This window comes from Humulus lupulus, chromosome 2, assembly GCF_963169125.1.
Source record: "Humulus lupulus chromosome 2, drHumLupu1.1, whole genome shotgun sequence".
NCBI classification, from domain to species: Eukaryota; Viridiplantae; Streptophyta; class Magnoliopsida; order Rosales; family Cannabaceae; genus Humulus; species Humulus lupulus.
This window is the reverse complement of record NC_084794.1, coordinates 195029958-195044144: the sequence shown is the minus strand read 5'-3', so window position 1 is coordinate 195044144 and position 14187 is coordinate 195029958. Positions and strand designations below refer to the sequence as shown.

Genomic DNA, 14187 nt, shown 5'->3' with positions numbered 1-14187 from the left:
TAGCGCCAAATGTTTAATTTTTAATTATTGTTATTATTATTTAACTTTTTTATCAATTTTATTTTTTATATTTTTTTGTAAGTTGTTTTGTTATACAACTAGACGAGAATGTTACTTGACAGAACACAAATAAAGAATTCTACACGAAGAAGAAATGAGTGTTTTTATTTTCATTCCATCCGCTCCGTTAAAATATCTAACGTCATTTTCCATTTGATCAAAAATATCATACCAGCACCTTTTTCTCACGTTACATATCTCATCCACTTCCAAAAATATATGAGCCCAGAACAGAAAAAGAAAATAGAAAGGAAAAATGCTCCCTGCATGGCCTATTCCTCTGTCTACACCTACCATTACTATCGGTTCAGTCACATCTTCAAAATCCTCAGACCCGAATTCGAAACCCTTACTAGGGTTTGGCAGAGGAAGATCCAATCGAATCCGCAAGTCTGTGATCCCATGCAGGGCGAGATCCACTTCTTCATCGTCTTCCACCTCTGTCACAGAATTTGATCTCTACGATCTTCTGGGAATCCATAGCTCCTCAGATCTGTCACAGATCAAGAATGCATATCGGTCTCTCCAGAAGCGGTGTCACCCGGATATCGCCGGGCCGCCGGGCCATGACATGGCTATCATTCTCAACGAAGCCTATGCAGTTCTTTCTGACCCTTCTTCTCGTCTGGCTTACGATAAGGTTAGTATTGCTGATGACGATTATTGTTTTTAGTTTCTTCAGAAAATAAGTTCAATTCGACCATGAAAATATGTGGAAATCATGGGGTTTATCTGATGATGATGTGACAGACTAAGAGTGTCAATATTAGTATTTTCAGTCTTTGGCTTTATATAACATATATGTGTAAATATATTTTCATATGAAGATCCATTTGTTGAATGAAATTTTGATTAGTCCCTAATTTATAATCTGCTATAGTTTAGTTATTTAAAGGCCAAAAAAAAGTGATGTTGCCAGATGTAGACTACTATAGGAAGAAGACTAACCCATAAACAAAAAGATAGCTATTCTAGGAACAAGGGAGTTACCTTGTTACAGGTGGTTTTCTTGTTTTTTTTTCCCCTCCTCCTTTTGCCATTGGAGTGTCACAATCAGATGATGAAGTTTGAATAGTTTCTCTTAAGTGCTTCATTTGGACTAATGAATGATATTGCTGTAGGAGCATGCAAAACATGCAGAACTTAAAGGTTATACAGGAAAACCTATTTACTCAGTATGGCTTGGATCAGAAAGTGAAGAACGAGCAGTGTTTGTTGACGAAGTCAAGTGCGTTGGTTGCTTAAAATGTGCATTGTTTGCTGAAAAGACTTTTGCAATTGAATCGGTCTACGGAAGAGCCAGAGTTGTTGCACAGTGGGCTGATCCAGAACACAAAATCCAGGAGGCCATTGGAACTTGTCCAGTAGACTGTATTTCGTAAGTTTCTTTCCTCTATGTTTCTTAGCATGACACAAAAAAAGCTCATTACATGGAAATGGATTATGGAGCGGCATCTAGAAGGTAATTTAATGCTTGCACTAAAATCTAACTAATTGACATAAGAGTAAAATTGTAAAATAACCTAGTGCATGTGTGAGGCATTTTCCAGAAGGAGGTTACCTATCAACAGTTGATAATGCATAGGTCAAGTGACATCTCGCATTCTAAGTTGGTAATAAAGGATCAGTGAAATAAATTCCATGGTTCAATTTTCTAGCTAGATGAAAGCACTTCATGTTTCTATTGTCTTTCTAATTCTGGTATATGATTTAAAAGAAGAATTCGGACAAAGAACAGGAAATGTACAATAGTAAGAAGAATAGCATGAAGTTGTGATCCTAGAGCTTCATTTCAAGCAATAACAGCAATTTTAGACATATCTAAACAATTTCTCTCTTACTGGCATTGAAACTTAGGATTGTGGAGAGGTCCAATCTAGCGGCTCTAGAATTTCTAATGTCCAAGCAGCCACGTGGCAATGTAAGAGTAGGTATGGGGAATGCTGCAGGTATGCGTGTCTCAAACATTTTTACAGATGTGAAGAAATTCCAGACCAGATACCAAGAGGTAATGGAGAAATCTTCTGGACAATGCTCTAAGGTATGTTCCACATGTAACGATATTGGCTCTTTCTGTACTAGAATTTTTATTTTGCTTTGTATTGTCTCTACACAAACATTGATTACCGATTTCCTGATCTTTTTTAAAATTAATCTTAATTTAGGAGACAGATCTACAAAGAGCAGCAAGAATGTCAACAATGCAAGCAATCAGATCAATCTCCAACTGGTTATATTGGCAAACACCCAAGGCAGGTGGCTCAACAAGAAAATCTCAACTATACTTGACAACATCTACCCATAAATCCATTGAACCTGACATTGCCAAGCTCAGAAATGCAGTTGCTGCTCGGAAGAAACAAGCAAGAGACGGCTCAAGGCCTACTCAGCGAACCCCATTAAAGATCTACATTTATGACGATGAATACTGGAGTCCACTAACTTGTGCCCTTCCTGCAGCCTCATCCCAGGAGACTTTGTACCCGAGAATGGTCTCGGAAGCTCCACCTGCTAAAGAATGGAAGCAAACCAGTGATAAAGATCATCTGATAGCTTCCAAGAACAAGCAAAGGAACCCCATAAGATTGTTCGTACCATTGGGAATAGGGATGATTGCTGCATCCATAGTTCGATTGCATGGAGAAGGGGCAGTTGGGAGGTTGGAAGAACATCCTGGTGGTTCTTTAGCATTGCAGATTGTAAATAGCTCTTGGTTACCGGTTATTCTAACTTCGATTACATGGTACGTCATTGGATTTGTTGCAGTACAATTTGTCGAAGCCATCAGAAGCAGAGAAAATTAGGAACATACGTTATACAAATATATATGAAGTCAATAATAGCATAGTAAGGAAGTACGTTCTTGTGAATACATTGTGCATTAGATGATACAACATCATACAAATAATATGATTCTTGTCATTTATATTTATAGTTATAATTTTTTAATATTGTTTCACTACATCTCGTTTAACTTTTCTGTTGATCACTTGCATTTTCCTGTTTAAATGTTAGCGTTACCTCTTTAATTCTTTTGCTATTGAGATACTATGTACTCACCGCCTTTTTCAGAAACCAAAAGTGAGTAAAAATTTAAAGAATTTAATACCACAACAAACCGCGCGATGATAAAGTAGGTCAACGGAGACGTTACATTCAGAATCATCTTACTTCTTTAATTCACAGAAATAGCATATTACGCCTCGATTTGTTGATTGTTAATCACTGTGATAAACATTCAAAATACAAGTAAATTGAACCAACAAGTCAAGACTTGGTGTGGTGGGTGAAAGTGCTCATAAGATAGATGGGGAATATTTGACAAAAGATCTTGATATCACAAACGATTGCCCAATGGCCATGCATGTTTTGGGGATTATGAGGCGGCAAAATCAAAAGATTTCACTCTAATATGCAAATAGACATAAGTTTACACACTTCATCAAATTATGACAGAAATTCAATTCCATTCTTCTGGACCTCGCAATAATGCATCCAAATAGTTAAATTTTAAATACACAAGGACTTGAGAGACATGAATCTTCTAGAAATTTGACAGATTCTCAAAAAAATGGTTTCTTGAGAAATGAAGATTCTGAAACAAGTTTATGAGAATTCTATCAAATATAGCCATATATATTTACAAAAGAACTTAGTAGCGGTACTTGGTAGAGTAATCCTTAGGAGCAATCACAAGACCACGCCCTTTCCTTGCTCCACGGTACACCGTCTCAACAATGTCGATGAACTCTTGCTTGTCCTTGAGGGCCCAGTTGATCTTATTATTGTTTCCAGTTCCAAGATCAATCATAATGTGTTTGTTCCTGAAGAAAAACATGACTGTAGATGGGTCATACAACTCGTACATGGTGTTGAAATCTGGAACCTCGGTGATGTCGACAAGGTATATCACAGCAAAATTTTTAATTGTCTCAGCAACTGATGCCAAAACTTCATCCATCTAATCAGCAACAAAACAGTTCATTCATCAGATAGAAAATTAAGGAGAGACTAAATAAAAATACCTCTTTAAATAGAAACAAACCACTAAAAAGATTAAGAAAAGAAAACAGCGTACCACCCTATCAAGTCTATTTATCAAAAAGAATTAGTAGGTTGCAAGAAGACTTCATGAAAGAAGCTACAGCTGGTATCCACATGAAACCATGAGGATTAAATTCCAATGCATAACATATACCAATAATAGCAAATAAATAAACCCATAACAGAACATAGTCTAAAAGCAGATCTTTCAAAACTGAGTAGTAGTAGAAAACTTCTACAGCAATGTCGTCTAATGATACAAACAATCAGTTGCTTCGATTTTTCCTTTGTTTCAAGTCATTTTAAGGAATCCATACAGTCCACAACTCTTAAAAAATTGTCCAAGCAAAGTGAAAGCCGTTTTTAAAAAGAACAAGCAGCATATAACATTACAGTTAGTTCATACTACATACTCCAAAAGCTGATACCAAGTCATTTGGAAGAAAACAGGGAACTGTAAGCTCTACTTTCTGCTGTACGCGTTTAAACTTCAAACCTTAAACATGATGGATGTTATAGCGCGCGCATATATATATATATATATATATAAATATATATATTAAGGGGGTGGGGGTATTCAACCATACAATTCGAGCAAAAAGCTGTTGTTTCAGGCAAAAGTTGCCATAGACGAAGCTTTCCCCGATGTTCAGTGAATGAGTAACATAAAGAAGCCTCAAGCCCTCAAGTATTACAAACAATTATTCTCTCTCCTGGTGGTAAAGAGTTACAAAAATTAACAAATCTCTATTACTGATTTCCACAAAGAATGGAAAAACCATGAATACGGTTCTAGAAAAAAAACAACCGATTAAATTAACCATCCCAATAAGCTAATACAATAGAAAAGTTAAGAATTTCGGTAAATCAGAAATAAAAATCCAAAAAGAAAAGACAATTGGAAGACAAAAGAAGAAGAATTGGGATTTAGGGTTTGGGGATTAGAATATACTAATAGTACCTGCATACAGGTCTCGTCCCAGTCGTGGCCAAAACGGATGATGACGAGACGCTCTTCTTCGGCGAGGATGGCCTGATCTACGGCCCAACCAGAGTGCAAATGTGGAAGCAAGTACGACATCCCTGCCTTCCCTGACTCTCTCTCTTGTTTCTCTCTCTACAGAATGATTAACCAAGAACGAGACCAAAATATCCTCTTTCAGATCTAAGCTTTACTTTTAAATTTGTCATCTTTATAATTATATACCTACAAAATAAAATAATTACAAAAATAACCTACAAAATTTTATTTACAAAAATATTTTACTACATCATAATAAAAAAAAAAATTGGATTCTAAAAATAACATATCTGAATTTGAATTTAAAACTTTACAGAAATCTTGATTTACTATTTTTCTAAGATTAAAAAAATAATTTTTTAATTACTTAAAATACTAATAAATTACCAATTAATTACTTCTTTTACTATTTTTTATGCCATTTTTTTTAACTTTTTATTTTTATCTTTTTTCATGTTACAATCCCCTCTCTCCACTATAATTTTTTTTATTAATTTCTTACCTTCTCTCTTATATTTAATTTTAAAAAAAAAATTCAGTCACATCGCTAGTCTGTTGGACTCAAAAGTAGTATCATCGCGACCTACTCCTCAAAGTGATCATTTTGATATATGAGAAATATATATTTTTTGGACATCACCGAAGAAGATGCCCAGAATAAAAAACAAGCTTTTAGTTTCTTTTTTATATTGTGTTGACCAAAAAATAACTAAATTTTAAACTTCATCAAAAGTTAATATACTAAAATCTGTATTCTTATTTTACACTTAAAAGATACTATATTGTATTCTAAAGAACTTAAATTTATTTAAAAATATTCCAAGTAACTTTTTTTAAAATAGATTCTTTAGGATATTGTTTGATAACTTTTAAATAAAATATAAAAAAATTATTGTATAGCATACTAAAAGTATAATAAGTTATATAGTAATTTGTTATATTTTATTGTAACTTATTAGTTTATAAAAAATGAATAATCGGCAACGTAAAAGTATCTTAAGTAATAAGACACAATAATATAATTTCAAAATGACTAATCAATATCTTAAGATAAAAAAGTTTCAAAAAATAAGTATTGGAGATGACCAAAATGTATACAAAACTAAATTTTTTCATGAAAAAAGTAAGTAACTTATTAACATTTTAAGTAACTAAAATGTTACTCTTATAAACCCAGAAAAACGGAAAAAAAAAAAAGGATTTCGAGAAAGTTTCATATTCAGGTATATTACTTTTAGAATCTGGTATTTTATAATGACGTGGCAAGGTAATTTTGTAAATAAAATTTTATAGGTGATTTTTGTAATTAAATTATAAAAAATAGTAAGAATGTAAGGGTCTGATTGGTTCGCGATTAGAAAACTGTATTTTTTAAAAGTGAGATTCTTAAATGAAAATATGAATTTAGTGACTAAAAACATGTTTCTGAATATGGGATTGGTTCAATGTCATTAAACTGTTTTTAAGTTTTAAAAAACTGAATCTGTGATTGGTATTAAATTTGAAAATATAACAGAAACTGAATACGTGATTGGTTCAGCTGAATCTGAATATTATTTTAATTTTATATATTTTATATACATAAGTTGTATAATATTAAATTTTGATTTATCAATAGATTTAATTAAATAAAATTTAATTATATTGATAAATTAAAATTTAATAATAGTGCATTGATTAAATTAATAACAATATTGCATTGTCATTAATTTTGATTTTTTTTCTTCTAAATTAAAGTTACATTTTTTTAATTAACTAAACATTGTTGCTATAACTAAGCCACATTTGTCCAGCAATGTCATCTCTAACATGTTCCATCTGAGCCATATAAGCTTGACTGAAATTAATCTGTGGTGCCTCAGAAATTCCTGCTTCATCTCCTTCTTGTTGGTTTTCTATTGTTGTATTAGATTGGCTTTCAGTTCCTTCAATATCTTCGACAGGTGTGGCATCAATTGAATATTGTTCAAACATTCTATCATTAATAGAATGCATTTTGATCCAGTTGTGGATAGCGCAACATGTTATTGGTATTCGACGTTGCTTTCCAAGCAAGTATGGAGGCATTGACTTCAAAATTGGAAACCTGGCTTTTAGAAGTCCAAAACAACGTCCAATCACATTACGCAATGATGAGTGCCTATAATTGAATAACTCCATCGCACCTCTAGGATGGTTCCCTCTTCCTCTAAAGCGACGCAAGTGATAACGTTCACCACGATATAGTGCTAGAAACCCAGACATATTTGGATAGCCAAAATCAACAATATAGTATTTACCTATATTAAAATCACTTATTATTAAAAGGGAATGTGAAAGAAAATTATAATGCATCAAGACAAGTGTAATTTAAGACCTGGTGGTGGCTGTTGGATTAGCTTATACAGAATCTTTATTTATTTTCATATATATCTAATATTAAACAAATTAATACGAGATAGCCTAAAACATGTTTCTAAAATTGAATTCAAAGATAAACAAAGAATAGAATACTTACAGTATACGCAGCAGAATTAAAGAGTCATTCCTTCAATTTATCTAACTCTTGTATCCTCTCTGTCGCAGAGTATTATCAAGAAACTGAACCGATCTTCTATTTTCTTCACAATCTTCCAATGTATCCTTCGAACCACCTAGACTAGTGTGGGCAATTCTCAACACATGAGATAGACATAGAGAGAAGAAGAGAAAATAACAAAGTGGCTTAGAAAATGACTTGTGTTTAGAGAGAATCTAAAACTATCAGAAAATCTGACTTGTGACTTATCAAACTTATGTTTTGACTTCTCTCTAAGCACTCCTTTTTATAAACTCAATTAAGCCATTTAATTTAATTAAAAAATCAATAAAATAATAGTCATTTTGAAGCCCTAGGTCGAAATTATCATGGGCTGCAGGCCCGTGAAATTTCCCATTTGATTATAAGACTTAAAATCAAGGCCTATATTATTTTCTATTATTTAATTAATTAAATCACTTATCAAATTAATTATTTATAATTTGAACCTTGATTTAAGTTTATTTATTAATTTAGATACCAATTTATCTTAATTAATAAATCTGCCATAATTTCTCTTTTCTTCTCAAAATTACACAACTCTGTGAAACTATCCAAAATTGACCTGGTCAACTTTGATAATTCTAATTGATAATTAAATCAATTAATTGAGACGATCTAGATTATTTTATCCAAGGTACAATGGGGACTATGTGCCTATGAAATCAAGCTCCAATAAGTTATCATAAATCTAACAAATAAATTTACTAACTTATTAATTCCTCGTGACTCTACTATAGACTTGGAATTGCACTCTTGAATTCATAGAACGCTCTATAACAAACATAGATACGCTATTAATTATCCACTGTTACAACCATAATTGTCACTCAATCCTCTATAGACGGTCTACAATGAGATAGGACTAAAATACCATTTTACCCATCATTGTATTTTATCCTTAAAACACTTAGTTCCTTGTAAATGATATTTCAGTAAACTAATTTAATTACTGAAATGAGATCTCTATCATGTAACACCTTGAACCAAACTCAAAGGAAACCATCGTTTCACTTCTTCACCAGAAGCTATAGATGTTCATATCTATGAATAACACTCCCACTTAATTATACTACCGAGTTCCCAAGATGTAAGTATGGGCTAGTCCGTAGGGTAAGCTGGTAACGAAAAAGTCAAAGAACTCAAATAATACAATCAGTTAGAATACTAACCACTCAGAATTGAGATTGAATTGACATATGGTCAACTATATGATATGATTAGAATAGATAATAACGGTATGTTTACTTATCTTATCAACTGTCAATATCGGTCCTGTTCGATGTAACAAATACATCCGATCTTATCTATTTTGCTAATGTTCTGGAAAGAACATAACATTGTAATGTGTAAGTAGATCATATCGTAGATTGGCAAGTCAGTGTAAATCCGATGCACAGACTAATCTTAGGACTAACTTATTTTGAACATATAATCATATTTATATTCCACTGTGATTACGTCACTATAAATAAGATTAGCTATATGCTCAGGATTTAATAGAAGTTTATATTAAACAAATAATCATGAAAATAAAACATGTGAGCAAAGTGATTGACCAAGTCAAAAAATGATTTCTATTCTTTTATTGATAATAAAATGAGATTACAAAGAATTTGAGTTTTAATTAGGGCATAAAACCCCAACAGTGGCATAGGAAAGTTATCATCTTTTCTAATTGCATCAAGAAGCACTCGAGAGTCATTGCGTGTTCCTTCCCATCCAACGTAGACATAAGTAAACATCATATTAAAGGAGCATGCAGCCATTACATTTTGTGTTACATTTACTTTTCTTCTTCTATATGCAAGTTGTTTAGAGCTGGTGCAATTGCACTTACATGAATACCATCAATTGCTCCAACACAATCCTACATAACAATTCAGATAAATCATTACCAACTTTAATTAAATTGATATGAATTATAACAAGTATTTTATTAAAATTAATAAATAAAATTTACCTTATACCATGGGAAATACTTCGAATTATTTTGAATTTCTGCTTGCACAGTGTTAAAGTGAAGAGGCATTATTGCTTCATTTCCTAAATAACACAATGCTTCTAGCACTCTGCCAAACTGACAACAAACAGTTTCTACCAAATGTTGATATCTTTCGGCCACAGTCCTAACTCGTTGGTTGTGTGTTACTATCCACACTCCAAGGTTGTTGTTTGTAATCCTTTTTTGGCCTCTTCATACAGAAGACAAATAAAATGTGATTTAATAGCCTCAGGCCAAGAAGCATGATCGTCAATGTCTACATTCTTCGCATCCATCTAATCATAATTTTAACTATCACAATGTATGTCTTCATAAATAATGCTTATTTTAATTTTATTAGCCCAAGTTTTCAAAATCAAACATTCAAATCAAAGAATTATAAGATGTAAAGAAAATGGAGTGAGAAAAAGAGCTCACCTCAGATGTTGCAAATTGAGAACAAAGGAACTATAATGATTCACTACCAAGCTTGTTCTCTGCATTACAACATACAATCATTAAAAAAGTCAATTTTACCATACATGTGTTGATATCAACTACCAAAAATGTATTCAAAAGACAATAAATTAAACAAAATCAATCAAGTGTGTGTACTAGAGTATATATACACACATCAAAAGCATCAAACTCATAAATGACTAACATAGGGAACATAAACAAACAAAGTGACCAAGATAATTTTTGGTACCACAACAAAATAAAGACCAAAAAGTTGAGGAAATTTTTGCATAACTTATAAATATGGAAAACCAGCATCCACTGAATATGCCAACACCAAATTAAAGGAAAAAAAAAAAGGATTGGCTTAGTCCTTAGAATATGTAAGATCTAACCCCGGTACGCATTAACGACAACACATATTTAATATAAACATTGTTTAAAGTTCTATTATGGAAGATTTTTATTTTCTTTGTGAAACCAAATACTGATGGATAGGGTTGTTAATTGTATATACATAGATGTTGACCCTCGTTTTGGTCAACGACACGGAGTCAAATATACAACAGGAAAATAGTACGATGCTTGAGAAAACAATCTAATGGAAAGAAAAGAACAAAAAGAATTATAGTGGTTCGGCCCCAGTGATTGGTAATGACCTACGTCCACTTGATACTATTATTAATATTGAGCTTCAAAGGTGTGATCAAAGAACTAGGGTTCCTGAGTTTCACATACCTTAGAAGGAGAAATAATACAGATGATGGATAATAGCAATACAATTTGGAAAAAGATCAAAAGATCCCCCCTTGATCTATTTCTTGTATATTTATAGGCTCAAGGAGGGTTACATGAGTCAATTAATTATATCTTTCCTTAATAAACAGATATTCAGGTTATAATGAAAAGATATTCTCGGATATCATTACAACTATACAAATTTACACATAAATAAACGGAGTATACGACCAGGCTGGTCGTATATAAAACTTAAACTCCACATATGGAAGTATCTTTGGTCGATAGGCGAGCAGCATCTCTACCACGTGTCGAAAATTCTTGCCACATCATCAACAGTTGTTTTTCGGATAAACATTTTCCCCCCAAGTTTATTTATTGCGACTAGCAATAAGTAAACTTAGGAAACTAACCTTTCGTATGCCCCACAAAATTTGTTAGAGCCACTCGTGCGTCCTCGAAAAAGGTGACCTAATCACGTCCAATCATGCCTTTTCGGTTTCCAAGTAATCCTTCTGACGGCTATTACACTCCCCCATGCCTTGCAAAAGGTAACTCATGATTACCCCTTTTTATCACATTTCAGCCATTATAAATAATCCCCAAATTTACTTTTTCACGTTTTACTCACCATTTTCTTGCTAAGAACTCTCAAGAACTTAACCCAGAGCTCAGAAACTTTGAAGATCATTGTCGCTTGTTCTGAAGATCCTCTGTTCGCACGTCCAAAGTTGCTTCATTTCAGAACCTCCGATCTTCATCTAGGTAAATTTCTTTAACTTTCAAGCTCTTTGACATGCCATGCATACTTCTATACGCCTGTTTTGAGTTCTAAAGTTTTTTGTGTTCTTGGGTAAAAATGCATGAGGATTGTGTGTATACCGATTGATGCTTGATAGGGTAGTGTAGTTTTGCTCTGTAGGAGTTAGGAGCCAGTTTGATAGTCAAGATCACAAGTTTAGGGCGTAAAATCGAAGTAAAAATTTGATTTTTAGGCTAGTTGAAAAACTGGGTTTTTCCCGCCCCTTCAGAGTCGAAAAAGCTTTTTTTCCAAAAAACTTTTTATTTCCGCTTTTCAATCTGTTTTTCAAACTGCTCGCATAGAACTTAGTGTTTCTGTTAGAATGCTGCTGGTCGTAGATGCAAGCAACGTTATTCCAACTTTCAACATAAGCTCTCAGGTTGTGCGTCTTATCTCCTCCTTTCTCTGTTCGCAGCTTATATGCAAGATCCGTGGGGAGGAGAAAGACCTATCGACGACGACCTATTGGCTCAACTGCTCGAGGACGAAGAGCAACCATCGTCACTGATACCTAACATCCCATTTTCTCGTGTCACTTCAAACACTTCACCTGTCCTTGCTCAAAATATGGCTCGTGCTAAAACCAAAGCCCAGAAAAAGAAAACCCCCAATCCTTCACATCAGTCTACTCCTTGGGCCGAAACTCCCTCGACCAGTGGTCGAAGAGAAAATATTCCCGACCCCAATATCCAAAGACACGCTCAACCCTGACATGTCATTCAGCCAGATGTTGAGTGGTATTTGGTTCCTGAGAGCAGAGTGACGATCAGGATGATCGCCAACTACATCAGGAAGTATGGTCTCACGAGGGTGACCTTAGTTCGACCTAACCAAGACCAACGGACGAACCTGCCCGGAGGCGCCTTCCTGGTCGAGGTTCCACATTGAGGCAGGGGTTGCCTTGCCTCTTCATTCATTTTTTCAAGGGGTGGCCAACTATTTCAGAGTTTCCCCTTTTCAAATAACCCCAAATGGATATAGAATGCTCGCAGCACTCTATATCCTATACAGCTACAAAAAATGGCCCGTGCCAACTCCTCATGAGGTCAACTACTTGTTTGACCTCAAGTCTAACCCCAACCAAGAAGGCACAGGGTTTTTTCATTTCTGTCATCAGGAAACTGGGCGCACCTTCCTGACTGACGCCACACATATATCGAATGTCAGGAGGTACTACTAGGAGTACTTCCTCACGACCGACATGATCGCAGACAATCTGGCCTTTGCTCAAGGAGGTAAAACCTTTGTATCACTGGCTGTTACTCTTTATTTAGTGTTCTTCTCCACATTCTCTTAAACTTTTAATGCCTTCCAGGTCAAGTGCTGTGACCAGACCCAACTCCAGACATGGAGTTGAGATAAGCCCTCCTAGCCATCATGACTGACGTAGAAAAAAGCGTCAAGTATCTGGTCACAGAGGCTAACCTTAGGCTGGTTGGCCTCTTGGCCCCTCATCAGGACATGAGGGAGTCAACGGCAGGGAGTGTCACTGCCGAGGAGGAACCCGAGCAGCAATCACCAGTGTCGCCTCCATGAAGGAGACCAACCGGGGTCACGATCAAGGAACCTACTGGCACACCTCCAGCAGAGAGGCCCTCTGCCCCCTTGGGGAAGGGGAAAAAGAAGGCCACCGAGCCTGTCGAACACTTGGAAGAGTCTTCAGACGAGAATGGTACAGTTATTTCACTTTTAGATAGCTTGCCAATTCCCTGTCATCTATTCGACGAGGATGGCAATTTTAAATATGCTCCAAATTTAGGTCCAGACTTCTTCATGTCAGAGAGTGAGTATAAGACTAGTAGAGTCTATAGTATAGCAACCAGTAATAATAGCTCGGGTATTTGACTTTGCAATCTTTCTTTATTTCTTTTCCTGATGTAATATACTTAGTCATTTATGCTATCTCGATGTTCGACATTTTGCTTCTTTTCCAGACATGGACTCCGTGAACGTGTTCGACATTTACAGCACTCCCGAGATTGTCGCGGCTCCCCCGAGCAAAAAGAAGGCAAGCAAGAGGCATCCTGGGGAAAGCAGCAAAGCGCCTCAGGCTAAGAAGCCTCGCAATGTAGCCCCCCTGGAGGACGGGCCCTCAGCCAATGCAACTCCACCCTCTCCTCGCGAGCAGCAGACTCCCCCTGCTCCAGCCGGATCGACTCTTTCTCCAGCAGCCCCAACCGACCAGACTCAGCAGGCCGGTCCTGCTTCGACTGGGGGCGACATAACTAATCGTGCCTTCAAATCGGTCAAGGACAGGGTCGTGAAAATTGTAAAGCACGACCACTGCCAAGAGGCGATGGCCGCGACCGAGGCGATGGACGTTGACCTGATCTTAAACCGCACCTTGAACAAGTTTACCAGTGTAAGTCATCCTTTTATGCGGAGACAACCCTTCTATGCTTTGCAGCTAGTCTAACTCTTGCTCTGACTGCAGGCAATGCTGACCCTTACTGCTGGCCGTCTCCGCTTGGGTACTGTTACCGAGCAGGCCAAATGTTTGGAGCAACGACACGCTGATGAAC

The 14187-nt window shown here is 35.4% G+C and overlaps 3 protein-coding genes across 3 annotated transcripts; 1 reads left to right on the top strand and 2 right to left on the bottom strand.

Moving 5' to 3' along the window:
* Positions 1-253: 253 nt before the first annotated feature.
* On the top strand, positions 254-3019 carry LOC133818842 (chaperone protein dnaJ C76, chloroplastic). Its single transcript, XM_062251940.1, has 4 exons — positions 254-700; positions 1182-1438; positions 1918-2101; positions 2226-3019. The coding sequence occupies exons 1-4, from the start codon at positions 317-319 to the stop codon at positions 2862-2864; spliced, it is 1464 nt and encodes a 487-aa protein (XP_062107924.1). The 5' UTR covers positions 254-316; the 3' UTR covers positions 2865-3019.
* Positions 3020-3507: 488 nt separating this feature from the next.
* Positions 3508-5277, bottom strand: LOC133818843 (thioredoxin-like protein YLS8). The gene is made up of 2 exons (XM_062251941.1): positions 5066-5277; positions 3508-4021 (listed from the first exon to the last, which is right to left on the bottom strand). Exons 1-2 carry the CDS (start codon positions 5183-5185, stop codon positions 3713-3715), a joined length of 429 nt encoding a protein of 142 aa, XP_062107925.1. The 5' UTR covers positions 5186-5277; the 3' UTR covers positions 3508-3712.
* A 1603-nt stretch (positions 5278-6880) lies between these two features.
* LOC133815049 (uncharacterized) lies at positions 6881-7369 on the bottom strand. Its single transcript, XM_062247937.1, has one exon. It carries the CDS (start codon positions 7367-7369, stop codon positions 6881-6883), a length of 489 nt encoding a protein of 162 aa, XP_062103921.1.
* Positions 7370-14187: the final 6818 nt, after the last annotated feature.